This window comes from Ambystoma mexicanum, chromosome 4p (assembly GCF_040938575.1).
Source record: "Ambystoma mexicanum isolate Mex_15411 chromosome 4p, UKY_AmexF1_1, whole genome shotgun sequence".
Classification (NCBI taxonomy): Eukaryota; Metazoa; Chordata; class Amphibia; order Caudata; family Ambystomatidae; genus Ambystoma; species Ambystoma mexicanum.
The window spans coordinates 1,279,063,753-1,279,079,037 of record NC_090927.1 but is presented as its reverse complement, the minus strand read 5'-3'; the positions used below and the strand labels follow the sequence as shown (position 1 = coordinate 1,279,079,037).

General features: G+C 47.7%; 1 protein-coding gene across 3 annotated transcripts in view; it reads left to right on the top strand.

The window, feature by feature from the left end:
- LOC138453802 (zinc finger protein 777-like) overlaps positions 1-15,285 on the top strand; it is a 499,705-nt gene that overhangs the window by 378,521 nt on the left and 105,899 nt on the right. For all 3 annotated transcript variants that reach the window (XM_069606974.1, XM_069606973.1, XM_069606972.1), the window contains one exon: positions 919-1,014. In XM_069606974.1, the coding sequence (XP_069463075.1) occupies positions 919-1,014 (96 nt within the window). The remainder of the gene's footprint in view (positions 1-918; positions 1,015-15,285) is intronic.

The window sequence follows — 15,285 nt, the reverse complement described above, 5'->3', positions numbered from 1 at the left end:
ATATTGATCTTCCAAAACCTGTCCGCCTTCACGCTGGCCAGACGTCAACTATGTTGCCCCCTAACCCAATGTCTACGGGAATAGGAGGTCCGTGACTGGTGGGGGTACCCATTCTCCCTCTCCTTTGAATACATGGGCCAGAGAACACGCCAGGTCACCGAAGGACATCAAAGGTGCTATTCAAGAATACGTGAACACCACTGACGACCAGAGACGGCACACTGGGGAAGAAGTAGGTGCAACAGGAGGAAAAAGTATCGTGAGGGACAGAAGACGAATTCCAGGGTCCAGAACATTCAAGAAACTGAATACTCCCCCACCGCCCCAAGAAGGTGAGCGGGCGGCTCCAACAAGTGGTAGAGGGCCCCCACTGGGCTGGGGGTCCAGACTCAGGACCGGACCATTGATATGGCGGGCTTCCCCGGTGAACAGCAAGTACTGGGGGAGCTTTTACTAGAATGCAATGTTAAAATTTTAATTTTCCTTTCAAGGCTGGTTTAATTTTCTTCACCATTTTGTTTTCTATGTTTGACCTTCACCAAAGGAAATGAGAATATTAAACACCCAAAATTAAATAATTTGCACAATTAGTAGTGCTATTTAATTTCCAGTTAAACGAAATAACGTCTTTCCTGCAAATGAGGTAGAGCAGAGTGAACTGAATCGTCAGACAGCAATAGAGAACAAAACCATTATGGGTCCTAGTGGCAGAAGTTCAACTTATGGTTGTTATCCCTTTGCTTCCCATGTTAAGTGTATACGGACTTGCCTCCGACTCACTTCATATTTTTATAATATGACCTACATTCTTCATATGTTCTGAAGCTGAATGTTTGATATGTTATTCTCGTTATTGAACACCATTATAAAATGTTATGCATTCCCGTTCTATTCTTATATATATTTTGTCATTGGCAGAACTTCTTATTGCACCAGTCAAAATTAAAGAAGAGAAGGTATTCTTTGCTGTGGACCACGAGAATTTTAAGTTCAGGAAGAACGATCATCCCAGATGTGAGTAAAAAAGGGTTCTGTCTTAGAAATGTATGGCAAACAGGATCAAGTCCTCCTGATCGTAAAATAAGCTGGTACAAGTGGTGTTCAATTTTTAAAGGCACTTTTTCTTTCTATCAGACAGATTTTCTTTGATTTGGGGGAGTTAACACGTCCACCTGCTTTTTCCAAAATCCTGGGGTGTTATTGACCGGGGCATTTGCTGCCTCTTGGAATTAGGAGACAGAGACAATTAATACTTTCTCCTTTTTTGTCCTTGTTTTAACACGCTGAGGGGATTATACCTGAAATAATTTTTTAAATCAGCAGGAATTATCACCAACGTAGATGCCTAGATGTTATGCAAACGTACAGATGACATAAATAATGTTTACCGGGTAGCTACATTTATCCGCCGAGCTTTGCTTTTAAGCCCATGGAACTAGGAAGCGATTCATTGGGCCATTATTGTTTTGTTATGTTCATTGAGCAGATGTATGCTTATTATTGATCGATGTGATGTGGGGCTTCGAGTATCTTTTCCCTCCAGAATTCTATGAATAGTTTATTTTTAGCCAAATGAATCAAGTAACAATGAATTGTGTGCTCTTTCTTAACTTTTCCATCCATTGGTTTGTAATGTATAATATCGTACATCTGTTCTATTGTTTTGTGGTATTTTTCTCCTGTGACTTTTATGGCCTAGTGCCGGATAAAAGTAAATTATGAAGGAATAATACTCACTAGTATACAGTCCCAACCCACAATTCTGTGCAAGAAACAGGCGGTTTGATCAAAGCTCAAATGTATTTAAATTAATTCATCAAAGCTGATCCCCCAAGATTTATGTCACCACAATAGTACACAATCACAGGCAGCTTGTACACAAAAAAACTGCCTGCTTGAATCTCACTATTTCTCAGACATTAGCATCCATTTACATAATCAAATCTCTATATTTTTTGCTCTGAATAGCTATAGGCATTCTAATCATAATTATATTGATTGTCAGTCACTATATCAAAACCAGGGACGTCATTTCACCAAAATGCCAGGGGTAGCGGAAGTGACATCACACGACCCTTGACCCCTGATGACATCACAGGAACTGATATCATTTGACCCCACCCCGAAGTGATATCGCGGGAAGCGATGGAACACGAACCTTTCACCCGTTGCCAAAACAGGAAGTGACATCACAGCATTGTACAGTACGAAAAATATGGTTACGATATCACTATAATGTGATGTACATTTCATGCAAGAATGGATTGCCATATGTAGCGTTAAGGTCAGTGTGTATAGGCCCATATTACCAAATTACTATGAATGCAAGCAGACGTCCATGACCAAATGATAATGATGTGTTAGTATATAGCACTTACACTTAAGCGCTTTATATAGAAAAAATATACACCCAATATCACCCAACCTGTCTTGGTACTCATTTATCGACCTCAGAAGGATTAAAGGCTGAGTTGAGGCGTTTAAGAACAGACTAAATCAATGACTCACCCCCTGAAGTGTGCCTGAAATAAACCTTTAATGAGTTTAGCAATTATTGTACAGAATTCCAGAAAGACACATTATTTGGTTTCCTATTCTTTCTTATTTATGGTCAGTGCTGAAAGTGTTAGACTTGTGGCACTCCTGTTCTTGTTTGTCTTATTATTTTTTTTTTAAAGGGCCTGAACATGAGAGCCAGCCACTCCAGGACCTTGCATTACAAAAAACGAAAAAAAAAAAAAAAAAAAAAACGAAATGTTTTTTTTTATTTCTTTTTTTTTTAACAGAGGTCGCAAGGGAGACCACAGAGGTCGCAAGGGAGACCTCAGAGGTCGCAGTTGCGACCTCTGGCGACCCCCAAATGACGTCCCTGATCAAAACTCATTTGATTTGAAAGCATTTCCAAATTAAACGTAAGATTGAATTTGGAAATTAATTAAAGAACTTTGCTTTGACTAATATCACCAGTAAATTCTAGAATCAAAGAACTGTTGCAGGTCTCACTTTTCCCATGTAAATATGGTGATGTGAGTTGCTAGTATGTGTGTGTAGTTTAAAGTAAACTTATAATGAATTGCATCAGCATTCTGCAGGTTGGGATTAGGGAAGCAGCGTTTTTAAAAGTAATATTTTCTTGGGTTTGCTTTATGTAACACAGTACATGCCCGTTACACTATCCTGCAGGGCTTTTCTTTATTGTGTACTGCATACACCTACAGAACTCTTATTTCTCATTCACATTCCCTTTTAACAAAATGTTCAGTATTTCCTTCTCCCTCAAGTATTTCACTCAAATCCTTTACATTTATTCACCTTCAGGATGTCTGCCAATACGCCCCGGTGCCCCTGCTTCCCTTTCGAGGACTCACCGGCTCTCGATGGCATACTTCACTCTTCCCGCAGTCAGCCAGTGGCGGTCGCTCGGTTTCACTTCCTGTCTCACCGCCTTAGTTTCTCGCCCAATAAGCCTCTTGTGGTTCCGGCTGGGCTCTTCTGCTTTCCGTTCGGCTTCAGCAAGGGAAATGCTGCTGCTCCCCACCTGCAAATGCCCAGGAGCCCTGTGTTGGCTTCTGGCGTTCTCGCATAGTGTCTCCTCTCACAATCAGCTTTCCACTTCTGTCTTCTTGAGCCGGATGGCTCCACAACAGTCTGTGCAGCACCACAGTCTCTCGGTCCATCCCAAGAGTAGTAGCCTTCTGCCTCCAGCAGCTTGCCCATGTCAGATGTTGCTGTCTCCCGGCTGCAAGTCTGTGCTCAAAACAACTAGAGACCGCAGCCTATACTCTTGGTCTTTTCCGCTCTGCATTACTCATTCATCTTCCTTGTCCCAGTATTCTTGTGTATATGGGCATGGAAGTCCATTCTTTATGTTTTATATGGAGATTCTGTGTAAGTGTTCTCAGAAGTTTATAAAGGTAAGTTAGCTCTTGATAACATTTAGGTAGAGTCTGAGAAGACATTTTCATGAGTCTTGGAGGGTAAGTCAAATCTTGATGGTTTTTAGTACCCTTCCTAGGTGGATTATAGGAAGGTGTAACACCATGCCATTAATGCATTGAGGATGGATGGGATATCCTCCGAAGAGGCAGGGGAATACCATGCCTTGACCGATGGTGCCCTGCTACTCTCTCAGAAGTTGTCTCCCCCATGTGATCCTCCCTCATATAGCCGCACCCAGAATCAAGGTCAGGTAGTGGCTGCCATCCCCTGGCCACATGGGGAGAGGTCACTGCCAAGAAAGGAGTAATGGGGGGGCGTGGCTACAGGGTCATGTAAGCAGACGTGCTTATCGTGAGGCTCCTACTGATCCTACAATCATCCGTTGTAAAAGTGCATTCGCACTGGCCTGGCGAGCACGAAAATGCAAGCATCAGCCTATGAATGTAGGGTGAGCACCCGCTGTTAACCTAGAGCCTGCAAGACCTTTGGAACGGCTGCCAGAGGTGCGCGAAGTCTCTAGGAGCTGAAGACTTGAGGGGGAAAAAATGGCGACCTCCCCAGACAAAGGAGACGGGAGGTGCGGATCGATGGAGGCACTCACAATGGGGAATGGACATGGGAAAAATAATGCAGTACGAGAGCGCACATTGAAGAGTGCCAGTGCCCCGCGTGGCCCTGAGACGGGCGGAAACCATGTAGGTAGAGCGAGACGGAGAGGCTGCTAGTGCTAGGACTGCGCCGGAGCCGTGTAATACGAGGCGGACCCTGCGGCCCGAGCGGGTGCGGCGCCCTGAAGTATCTGGGAGGCAAGGGGGGAGGGGGACCCCGGCCCTGAGTGGTCCGCTGTGGTCCGGATGGTCGCGCAGGGACTGGGATGCCTGCCCTCGGGCTCTCTCCAGCCTGCGCGCAGAGGCATGAACGGAATAAGAACCGTGACGGGCATCGGCCCGGTTGGATGGCGCAGGGCCTGCGGGCTGCGCACAGGCTGGAATACAAAGCAAACAGCTGAGCAGCAGAGCGGGCACAGCGCTCCACATAAGTGAAGCGATCCGGCTGGAGGGAGCTGCAAAAGCAGATGGGGGCAAGTCATTGGACGTGCACCAAATGGGAGAAATGCACGCATGCCAACTATAATTCGGATCAGCAGATGCACAAGCCAGTGAATCCGCGAGTCCGTGATCCGACCACAATAACCAACGCTGCATCATGACACCCTCTGGCACAATGGCAACACACTACATGGCTCCAAATATGGGGCCAGATGCATGACCATTTTTAGCACCCCAGCACTGGCCCAACAGCAAGAAAGAAGGGCGGGGAGCAAATTTGCTGGCCATTAGTGACACAAGGCACCCGATGGGTGTGTAGCCCTTGGAAGTAATAAGAGACAAAGAGGCCCAGGAATAAGAGGCCACGCGCTAGCCGGCCAGCAAGCCCGGTGCAGGGTGACCCAAGATGCGAATAGCGGCAACAAGGCCCATGTGCGTGGCCTGGCAACGGACACTGGGAACTTCAATTGTAGCAGTTACCTGCCGGTGATCAGGACACGAATTATAGGATATCCCTGTGGACACATAAAGGTATTGGAGACGGGGCTCATATAATTACGTGCGAGAACACAACCCATTGAGACGAACAAGAGCTGGGTTGAGTACACGCCTGAGGAGCCCTCCCTGGACGCAATATACTATAGCAAGTTGCCCCTGCTGGAACTGTGGACAACAGGTGGCGGGATAAACCCACGACCCATAATAATAGCGCCATGTCCAACAAACCTCCTATACTCAAGGGGAAGCAGCCTACGTTGGACGAATAGGCCAGGACGCCCCCTGGCCCGGAAGGGGCCAAGAGTAAGGAAAGTCCTCCTGTGAGCAGCATGGCCGTCTCGGGCACGAATCAAGAGGTCCTCGCCGCAATTGCACACCTTAAGTCGGCCTGGGAAGCCAAGCTTGAACTGGCTGTGTCCGAACTGAAAACAGCACTGGACCGCAGGAGAGGTGCAGGAGGAGGTGAACCTTCTCCGCCAGGATGTCAGGTCATTGGCGGAGTGCACTGAGAACCTCGAGAAAGAGGTGAGCCCGAATACAGCGAACTGTGCCTCACGGATGGGTGCAGCGGATGGGCAATCTGGAGAATAGGGCGGAGGAAGCGGAAGGACGCGCCCAGAGAAATAACATCCGTATTGTGGGCCTACCGGAGGGAGCAGAGGGCCATAACCCCACAGAATTTATTGAATCAATGTTGCTGCAGGAGAAACCTGGAGGGGCCCTGTCTCAGGGGTTCGCGGTGGAAAGGGCACATAGAGCTCTGTTGAGGAAGCAGCCGCCGGGCAATCCGCCCAGGCCAGTGATTGCCAAGATCCTTAATTACCGGGATCGTGAAAAGATACTGGAGCACTTCCGCAAAGGGAGAACAATTCAAAGGGGGGCTGCGACCATACCAGCCTACCCAGACTATACCTTGATGGTGCAGCGGAGTCGAATGAACTTTGGTGCGGTCAAGAGGAGATTGAAAGAAGCGGGCCATAAGTACATGTTGCTTTACCCGGCGAAATTGAAAGTCTTCCACAAAAACAGAACCTTATTTTTTGATACTCCGGAGGATGACATGGGAGGGTTGGATGCGCAAGGTTGCCCACAGGAGCCGGACATCCAGACAAAAGGAGGAGATAAGTAAAGCGCAATAGGGACACCTGTACGGGGCGCGAGTTGAGACTATGGGGCTTGACTATAGTCAGTGAGGCGGCCTGTTGGCCAGTAAACTAGTTTGGAATAGAAAATGAAATTGAGCACTGTGATTGAGGCTTCATTAAGGAGCCTTTAAGTGATGCGCAGTAAAGGCACCTGAAACGAGTGCGGGATTGGACTATAGTCAGTAATGTGGCTCGCCGGCTGGTAGAACCAGCATGGAATAGAAAATTAGACATGAGGACTGGGACCATTGCTTTGTGAAGGAGCCTGACAGAGCTAGTCTGTATACCCCCATCTAGAGATTAGTTAGGTCACCAACTGTGTGGTGACACCCCACTGGGGTCTTGGCCTGGGGTTCCAGGGTAGGTCCAAACGCAGGGGAGCTTGAGATCCAGGGATGGAGCTGGGCATTTTGTGGGGGCAGTTGGGGTGGGTATTGTTGGGATGGGATAGGGAAGCGGGAGGTTGGGAGGCCGGGGAGTTCGGGGTGTTTGGGGGATTAGGGGGGTTTGTAGTTAGGGGAAGTGCAGAAAGGGAAACAAGCCTATGCAAACGGGTCATCTGGGGAGACATTGGAAGGGAAGGCGGAGGGGGGAGTACATCGAGTAGATGGTGTCGGGTAATCTCAGAGTGGCGACCTGGAATGTCCGGGGCCTGAATAGTTATCTAAAACGTAATAAAGTGATGATGTATTTAAAGAGGATGCGCATTGACATAGCCTTGCTACAGGAGACCCACCTTACCAAGGAAAAGCTGGAGGTGGTCGATGTGGTCAGAAGGAAATGGAAAGGTAATGTCATAGGTGCCACATACTCGGCATATGCAAGAGGGGTGATCATTTGGATGGCACCGCATGTGCCGTTTCAGTTGCTCAGCTCGACGATAGACCCAGAGGGTAGAATGGTGGCGGGACTCCTGGAGAACAGGGAGGTGAACATTATTAATTTGTATGCCCCTAACCACGATACAGCCCCATATTTAAGGTCCCTATACAGTAAGATTAGCCCCCTGGTGGGGGGCGCGATTGTGTGGGGAGGGGATTTCAACTGTACCCTGAACTCCAGGATTGATAGGTCTGACGCAGGGAAGCCAGCGCCAGCAGCTAAAGCATTGAGGACACTATTGACTGACCTTGGTCTGGAGAATGTGTGGAGAAGACTACACCCAACGGACAGGCAGTATTCGCACTGTGCTGCGCCGCATGACCTGCACACTAGGCTGGATTATGTGTTTGCTGCAGCGGAGATAGCGGGAGAAATGGTAGGGGCCGAATACAAGGCCAGGGTATTATCCGACCATTCGCCTTTGATCGTAGAATGGCAGCATCACCCCCCAGGGCACGTATTCCGACATGGAGGCTCAGAACTGAGGCTCTACAGGATGCAGAATTCCGAGAGGATATGAGGGTGGCTATTGAGGAATACTTTGAAATCAACACAGGCAGTGTACGCTCTGTGGGAACAGTATGGGAGGCATTCAAGGTGGTGGTGCGGGGGGTTGCCATATCAAAATCTAAGGGGCTCCAAGGGGGTATTGAACGTGAACTGCTAGAAACGGAAAGTGAGCTGGAAGGCCTTACTCGAGGTGAGGGGATTGCCATAAAGAACAGCGCCAAGATAAAGGATTTACAGTTAGCTTGTAGCAAACTCTGGGATAGATTATGTAAATTAAATTATAAGAAATATACGGAGAGGTTACATGCAGGGTGGGATAACCCAGGTAGACTACTGGCCTGGCTGTATAAAAATGAGACTCCCCGTTCAGTAATCAGAGAGGTTAGGGATGCGGAAGATCGAACTTACAGCAACCAGGAGGGGGTAAATGGGGGAGTTCCTTAAATATTACAGACGACTATTTGAGGATACAGGAGACGATATGAGCCAGGAAATACTGGAAACAATAGAAGAGGTGGGGCTGCCCACTTTGGATGACATGGAACGCACAGACTTGGACGCCCCCATTACTGCGGACGAACTGAAGGCAGTGATCCAGCACCTCCCTACATGTAAGGTGCCCGGGTCTGATGGGTTACCCAGCAAATTTTATAAAACATATAAGCAGGAGCTACTCCAGCCGCTGCTAGCCATGTTTAATGAAGTCTATGAGCGGGGGGGAACTGCCGGCGTCCCTTCGCGAGGCAATCATCGTCCCGCTCCTGAAACCAGGTAAGCCGGACACGGAATGTGGGTCGTACAGGCCCTTGTCCATGCTTAATCAGGACAGCAAAATACTCACGGCAGTGCTCGCTAACAGGCTGAAGAGGGTAATCGGCAAGTTGATACACCCAGATCAAACGGGTTATGTCCCCGTTAGAAATATCACAGATAATCACAGGAGGCTGCACCACATCATTGATCAAACCAAAGAAGACTTGGGAGAGATGGCTATCGTGTCGCTGGACGCGGTGAAAGCCTTTGATTCAGTGCGGTGGCCGTGGTTGAAAGCGACCCTGAAAGGATACGGTGTGGGACCAGGATACACTAGATGGGTCCAGTTGTTATACAGCTCCATGATTGCGAGAGTTAAAACTGGACCCACAATCTCAGACAAATGGCAACTCAGCAGGGGGACCAGGCAGGGCTGCCCCTGGTCACCCATGTTATAAATCCTGGCATTAGAGCCGCTAGCCATATGCCTGCGGCAACAATACGGGGAGGTGGGGATTCGCACAACAGGAGGCATACACCTGATATCATTGTATGCAGATGATATGCTTCTCTACTTGCGCTACCCGGAGAAAAACCTGCAGTATGTGCTGGAGGTGATGGATCGTTACGGCACCCTCTGGGGCATATCGGTGAACCTCGGGAAGTCTAGCTTGTTCCCCTTGGGTAGGTATAGGAGCACCCCACCGGCGAGGCTACCCGTTCTGCAAATACCCTGGCACACTACGACATTCAAGTACCTGGCCGTGAATATTTACCACAAGACAGAGATAGAACATAAACATAATACAGAAAAAGCGATTGAGGGTATTAGGAATAGCATGGCGTTTTGGTCTAGGTTGCCCCTGGTCATGATGGGGAGGGCGGCCCTGCTTAAAATGGTTGTTCTGCCCAGACTCTTGCACTTTTTTGTTAATGTCCCATATTGATCCCCAGATGCTTCGTTGTGAGACTCCACGGCATGTGTAGGGGCTTCATATGGGGCAACACCAGGAATAGGGTGGCCCTGTGGAAGCTACAGAACACTTGTGACAAGGGGGGCATAAACCTACCAAACTTTGAATTGTATTACTTGGCGGGACAGCTGTTGTACGTGGCTAGGTGGATGTCGGCGGAGCACTCGGCAGAGGCCAAGCTTTTGCGAGGTGACTCAGCCCAATACTTTTTAAAAGAGACTGTGTGGATGCATAAAATCGAGATGGCGGGGAGGGGGAGGCTATTGGAGTTGGGCTGGGAAGTTTGGCGGAGAGCATTGAAAACGGTGGGTGACTGAGATCCGCTTTCTCAGCAGGTCCCGCTGGTGGCTCTGTGCGGAGATGATCCCCAATTGTTTGGAGCGGTTTGCAGATACTGGGAAACGGTGGGTCTAGCCACCCTTGGAGACATATGGCAGGAAGGGGAGGTATTGGAGTTTCAGAGGTTGCAAGAGGAGACAGGGGTGCATAGTGGCAAGTATATAACATATATCAGGCTCTTGAAACGGGTAACGGGGAGGTGGGCCGAGACGGCATTGGCGGAAGAGCCTGATGCCGCCCTGGAAACGATGTATGATGTCTCTGAGGGTGGACATGAAATTTCTAGGATATATGAGCTCTTAAGTGCGAAGGCAGAGAGGGAGCTACGCCAGCTGAGGCATGATTGGGAGGAGGAGATAGGAGAATCCATGACAGACGGACAATGGGACAGAGCTCAGAGGTACCACAAAAAGGTGTCCCGGACTGTGAGACTCCAGCAGATCCAGCTGTACGTCACGCACAGAGCCTATCTGACCCCTGGAAGAATAGCTAGGTTTGGAGGCTCAGCCATACAGAAATGCCCAAGGTGCGGAGAGGAGAAGGCAGGGTTGCTGCACATGTTCTGGGCTTGCCCAGAGGTGCATAGATTCTGGGAAGAAATAAAGATGAAAATGACCACTGGGGGTGTGGTGCTGGATGTGGGGTCTGCTGGGGCATGCATGCTTGGGAATTTCCCCAGGCCACGTAACCTAAAGCATATCAGCAAAATGAAAGACCTGGCATATGTCCTGGCCAAGCGTTGGATTGCAATGTGTTGGAAGGCGGCCTGTAGGCCTAGAGTGGGGACATGGTGGGCGGACCTCCTGAGATGGGCAGAAGTGGAAAATGCAGTTTGGTTTGAAGCCGCCACCAGGGGGGGAGAGGAGGAAGTGGGTCCCCTGATGGTCTGGAGGCAACTGGTGACCTCAATGGCGCCCCTCACCAGGTCAGTCATGAAACAGACAACTTAGATAAGTCAGCAAGTACTGAGATCCCTGGAAACACTGATATAGACGACACTGATGTAACGGCTCAAGTTTGTGGGGAGGGAGGGGGAGGACGGGAAATGTATAATGTGTTGGTTTGATATTGATTATGAACGTCCTAAAGTTGTAATGTTTGGCGTGTTGTTTAAATAATAAAAATTGTTTAAGAAAAAAGAAAGGAGTAATGACACCATCGGATTCATCACAGTCCCACTGGTGTGAGATTCCTTTTCTGTACTATGTGTTCAAGAGTGAGTGGATTGCATGGGATTTACATTCACACAATTTTCTATGGGAGTAGCAATGATACAATTAAACATACTCTAATTTTCCAATCCTTATTAAATAGCTATGGCCTTCACATAGCACGCATTATCAAGTAGATCTTTATTAGGCTATGCTACAGACGTCTTCATATTACAGCTTAATGTTAACTATTTCTGTGAAAACACTCTAGGTACAATTTAATGAGATTACAATTTACAAAGAAATGTGCACATACTGAACACAAGTGCTATCTGTATCATTGTGCACACAGCTCAGAAATGCATTTTTGGGTTAACAGAAATTACACCTCATGTGATTTTAAATGCAGCGAAATGCACTTTTAATTTCCCATTACAAAATCAATGTAATTTTGTATCATCCTTCCTAAACACCTGCCCCCAACCCCTTTTGGGACTTAACAGGAAAATAGTTCCAGAGAGCATATATCATTTCTATTGGGGAATTAGCATACCCACTTTGAACTGATATTTAATGGCATGGAGCCAGCAGAAACCCCCTGAGATTGGAAATCTTCCAGTCAGCAAGGCTCCTATTGAACTGCTTCCATGGAGTTAGGACTGCCTCTGGTTCAGTTGGTACCAATTTCCTCATTTAAAAGGCAATTTCATATGCAGATAAAAGATATAGTGAATACTCATTGAACAGGCGTTGTTCTTTCTTGGAGCTTTTTCCAGAGTCAGAATCCTATGCCCACTGTGCTCCCACTTTTAAAAGTGTACAGTATGCCCATGCGTATGTCATGATTATGTCACACTATTTGATTGGACCCCACTTTCCATTGGCCTGCCACATAGTCAGACACTCGTATAGAGTACACACCCCCAATCTTCATTGGAAAATTATCATTTCTATATGTTTTACCAAAACAAAGGGGTGGGGTTGCTAGCATGTCTTATTCCATAATTTACATTAGAAACTTGCCACCTCAACGAAATATGAATGTATGTATTAATAATACATTTAATATTTTTTTATAAACTTATGGAATGTGAATTTGGTGTCAGATTTAAAGAGTAGATTGTTGATAACATACTCTTCAGTTTTTCTAAGTTATACGGTTCACAAGTTATAAGCCAAAGTTGTTTCCTTGTATCATGTAATATTTGAAACATTCCCTGCATTCACCCTAAAGACAGCATCTTGTGCTTCCAAACATGGCTCTTGTAAACAATCCTATCTAATGGGTTTAGTGAATGATTCAATGATCAGACATGAGATGACAGGTATCTATGGTTCTTCTACATTAGCTTAACAGATGGCTTGTTTTAATTGCGAGGAAGAGTTCAAAGGTGCCATATTAGCTGGAAGAATGTCCCGTTGAGGCTCAGCAATCAAAACAAACAGGTTCAACAAATAGATGATAATCTCCTGGAGGACCACAAGTGTTATTCACACCAATACAAAAGAACCACTGCTTTTCAACATATAATATCCAGCAGATGTTTCATAAACTAATACTCCCATCTTGATCCTATCCCAGCCCTAGTTCCCCAGATCTATCCATTACTTCCACATTACCCTACAGCAGTGGTCTTCAAACTTTTTTGGCCTGGGCCCCCGCTGAGCAACATGTGGGCAGGCCGGCCCCACCAAAAAATGCCAAATGGACAGCAAGTACAATGGCTAAGAACTATTGAGCGCCGTCGCTGGTCCCTTCTCCCAATATAATCCCTGGGCTCCCCCACCTTCTCCCATCACAGTCTCTGGTCTCCCTCATCCCACTCCTACTCAGTCCCTGGGCTTTCCCCACCACCCTGGGTTCTCCCCATCCTTCTCCCACCACAGTCCCTGGGCTCCCCACCACGTTCCCAGCACAGTCCAAGGGCCAGTGGGGCTGGTGATTTTTTTAAGTGGAGGGGCTTAAATAGTTCTGCCAGATATGATATAGCGACTGAGCATAGCGAGTGAGCCTCAACCAATCAAGGGAGGTTCGGGGCGGTTCTCTCCCTGGGGGTTTTATTTTTAAATAATGGTTTAAAATGTTGCATTTTAGAGCAAAGATTTAAAATAAATTGGGTAAAAAGCCAAACGTTTTGTAATTGGTGCTGGGGCCCCAAGGGGCAGGCATGGTATTTTTTACTGGACATCTATGATAGATGCCCAGTAAAAAGATACCATCCCTGTCCCCTGGGCCCCACAGCGCCTAACACGTGCAACCAATCAACGTGATTATGTGTGTATGTAAGGCGCTGGGGGGCTCAGGGGGAAGCATGGTATGTTTGACTGGATATTTATGATAGATGTCCAGTAACAAAATACCATCCCTGTCCCGTGTGCTCCACAGCGCCTCAAAAGGAGATCTGATTTTGGCAAGCGAGTAGGGGGATTGCGCAACCAAGGCATTTTTAAAATGCCTTTGTTGTACAACCCTCCTTCCTCCCTCCCCTCCACTTGCCAAAATCAGCTCAACAGACCAACACAAACACACACACACACATTCACACAGCAAGCACTCTATCATTCACACGAGCACCCATCACCAAACACTCACTCATACAAGCATACACGTATCCATACACATATTTAAATAGAAAATAAATGAACATAAACATACCTTCTGCCCCGGTCCTGAAGTTTCCTCTTCAGCGCTCTAGCTCCTGCATCATGAACAGGAATCGGGATGCAAGAGCTTCCTGGTTCCTGCACATGGGTGCAGGGGCATGCCCGTGGGTGCTCAAAAGCCTTGCTCCAGCCTGCTCTGTCTGTATGTGCATCGAGGTGCAGGAGCCCCCCTTCGCACATGCAGACATGCAGTTCCCCAGCCAGCATTTCGAATGAGCTATGCAAGGCTGGCAAAGCAAAACGCCCCCAGCGTTGCATGGCTCATTGAGCATGTGCGGCTGACGAACTGAACTGTCAAAGGGATACAGGAGCGCTCCCTCATCTGGAAAAAGCAGCAGAGAGATTGCGCAGTGTTTCACTGGGCTGGCTTCTCGGCTCCAAGCTACTCCTCACTGATGAGGCCCAACAAGGCCCAAACATGTTTGGGGATGCTTGTGGTCTCGTGCAAAGGGATGTGATCTAGCAGTTCGGGCTAGGCTGCCCCTTTTGGGGTGGGACCAAGCCTTATTTGCATAAGGTCTTTCCCCTTCTGTAATGGCTTGGCAGGCGAAGAACGATGGTCTGGAGGGTTGCCCAGAGCAATGCCAGAGGTTAAGATTCATTCTAAACCTTCCAGCCATCACCTCTTTATTTTTGCTTTGTCACCCTGAGTGGGACGGGTATGCCCAGACGTGGGTTCTGTGCCTGCTGGGCCTAGAGACCCACGCTACCCCTCACTGATGAGGCCCAACAAGGCCGAAAACATGTTTGGGGATGCTTGTGGTCTCATGCAGAAGGGATGTGACCTACCAGTTTGGGTTGTACTGCCCCTTTTGGGGTGGAACCAAGCCTGATTTGCATATGGTCTTTACCCTTCTGTAATGGCTTGGCAGGCGAAGAACGATGGTCTGGAGGGTTGCTCAGAGCAATGCCAGAGGATAAGATTCATTCTAAACCTTTCAGCCATCACCTCTTTGTTTTTGCTTTTCCTCGGCTCCTCTGTCATGGGTGAGGGCCACTGGGTTGACGCCCCCTCACCCATTATGGATGAGACACCACTGCCCAGGAGCCCCCGCTTTAGCTTTCCTCCATTAAAAAAAAATATGAATACTTCTTTTTACATTTCAACCTTGGGTCTTGCGGCCCCCAGGAATGAGGCTGTGCCTTCTCCCCCCCCCCCGCCCACATCCTTGGGTGGTGCGCCCCACAGTTTGAAGACCTCTGCCTTACAGTGATCATTAATGCTTCTCTTCTTTCTTCTATTTTTCCTCTGTCATTTGAGCATACCACTATTATTCCCAGCCTTAAGAAGCCTTCTCTTGGCCCCTCTATTGCCTCAAATTTCTCTTCTATGTCCCTTCAACCTTTTTTCTCTAAACATTTAGAATGAGTCATCTACGCT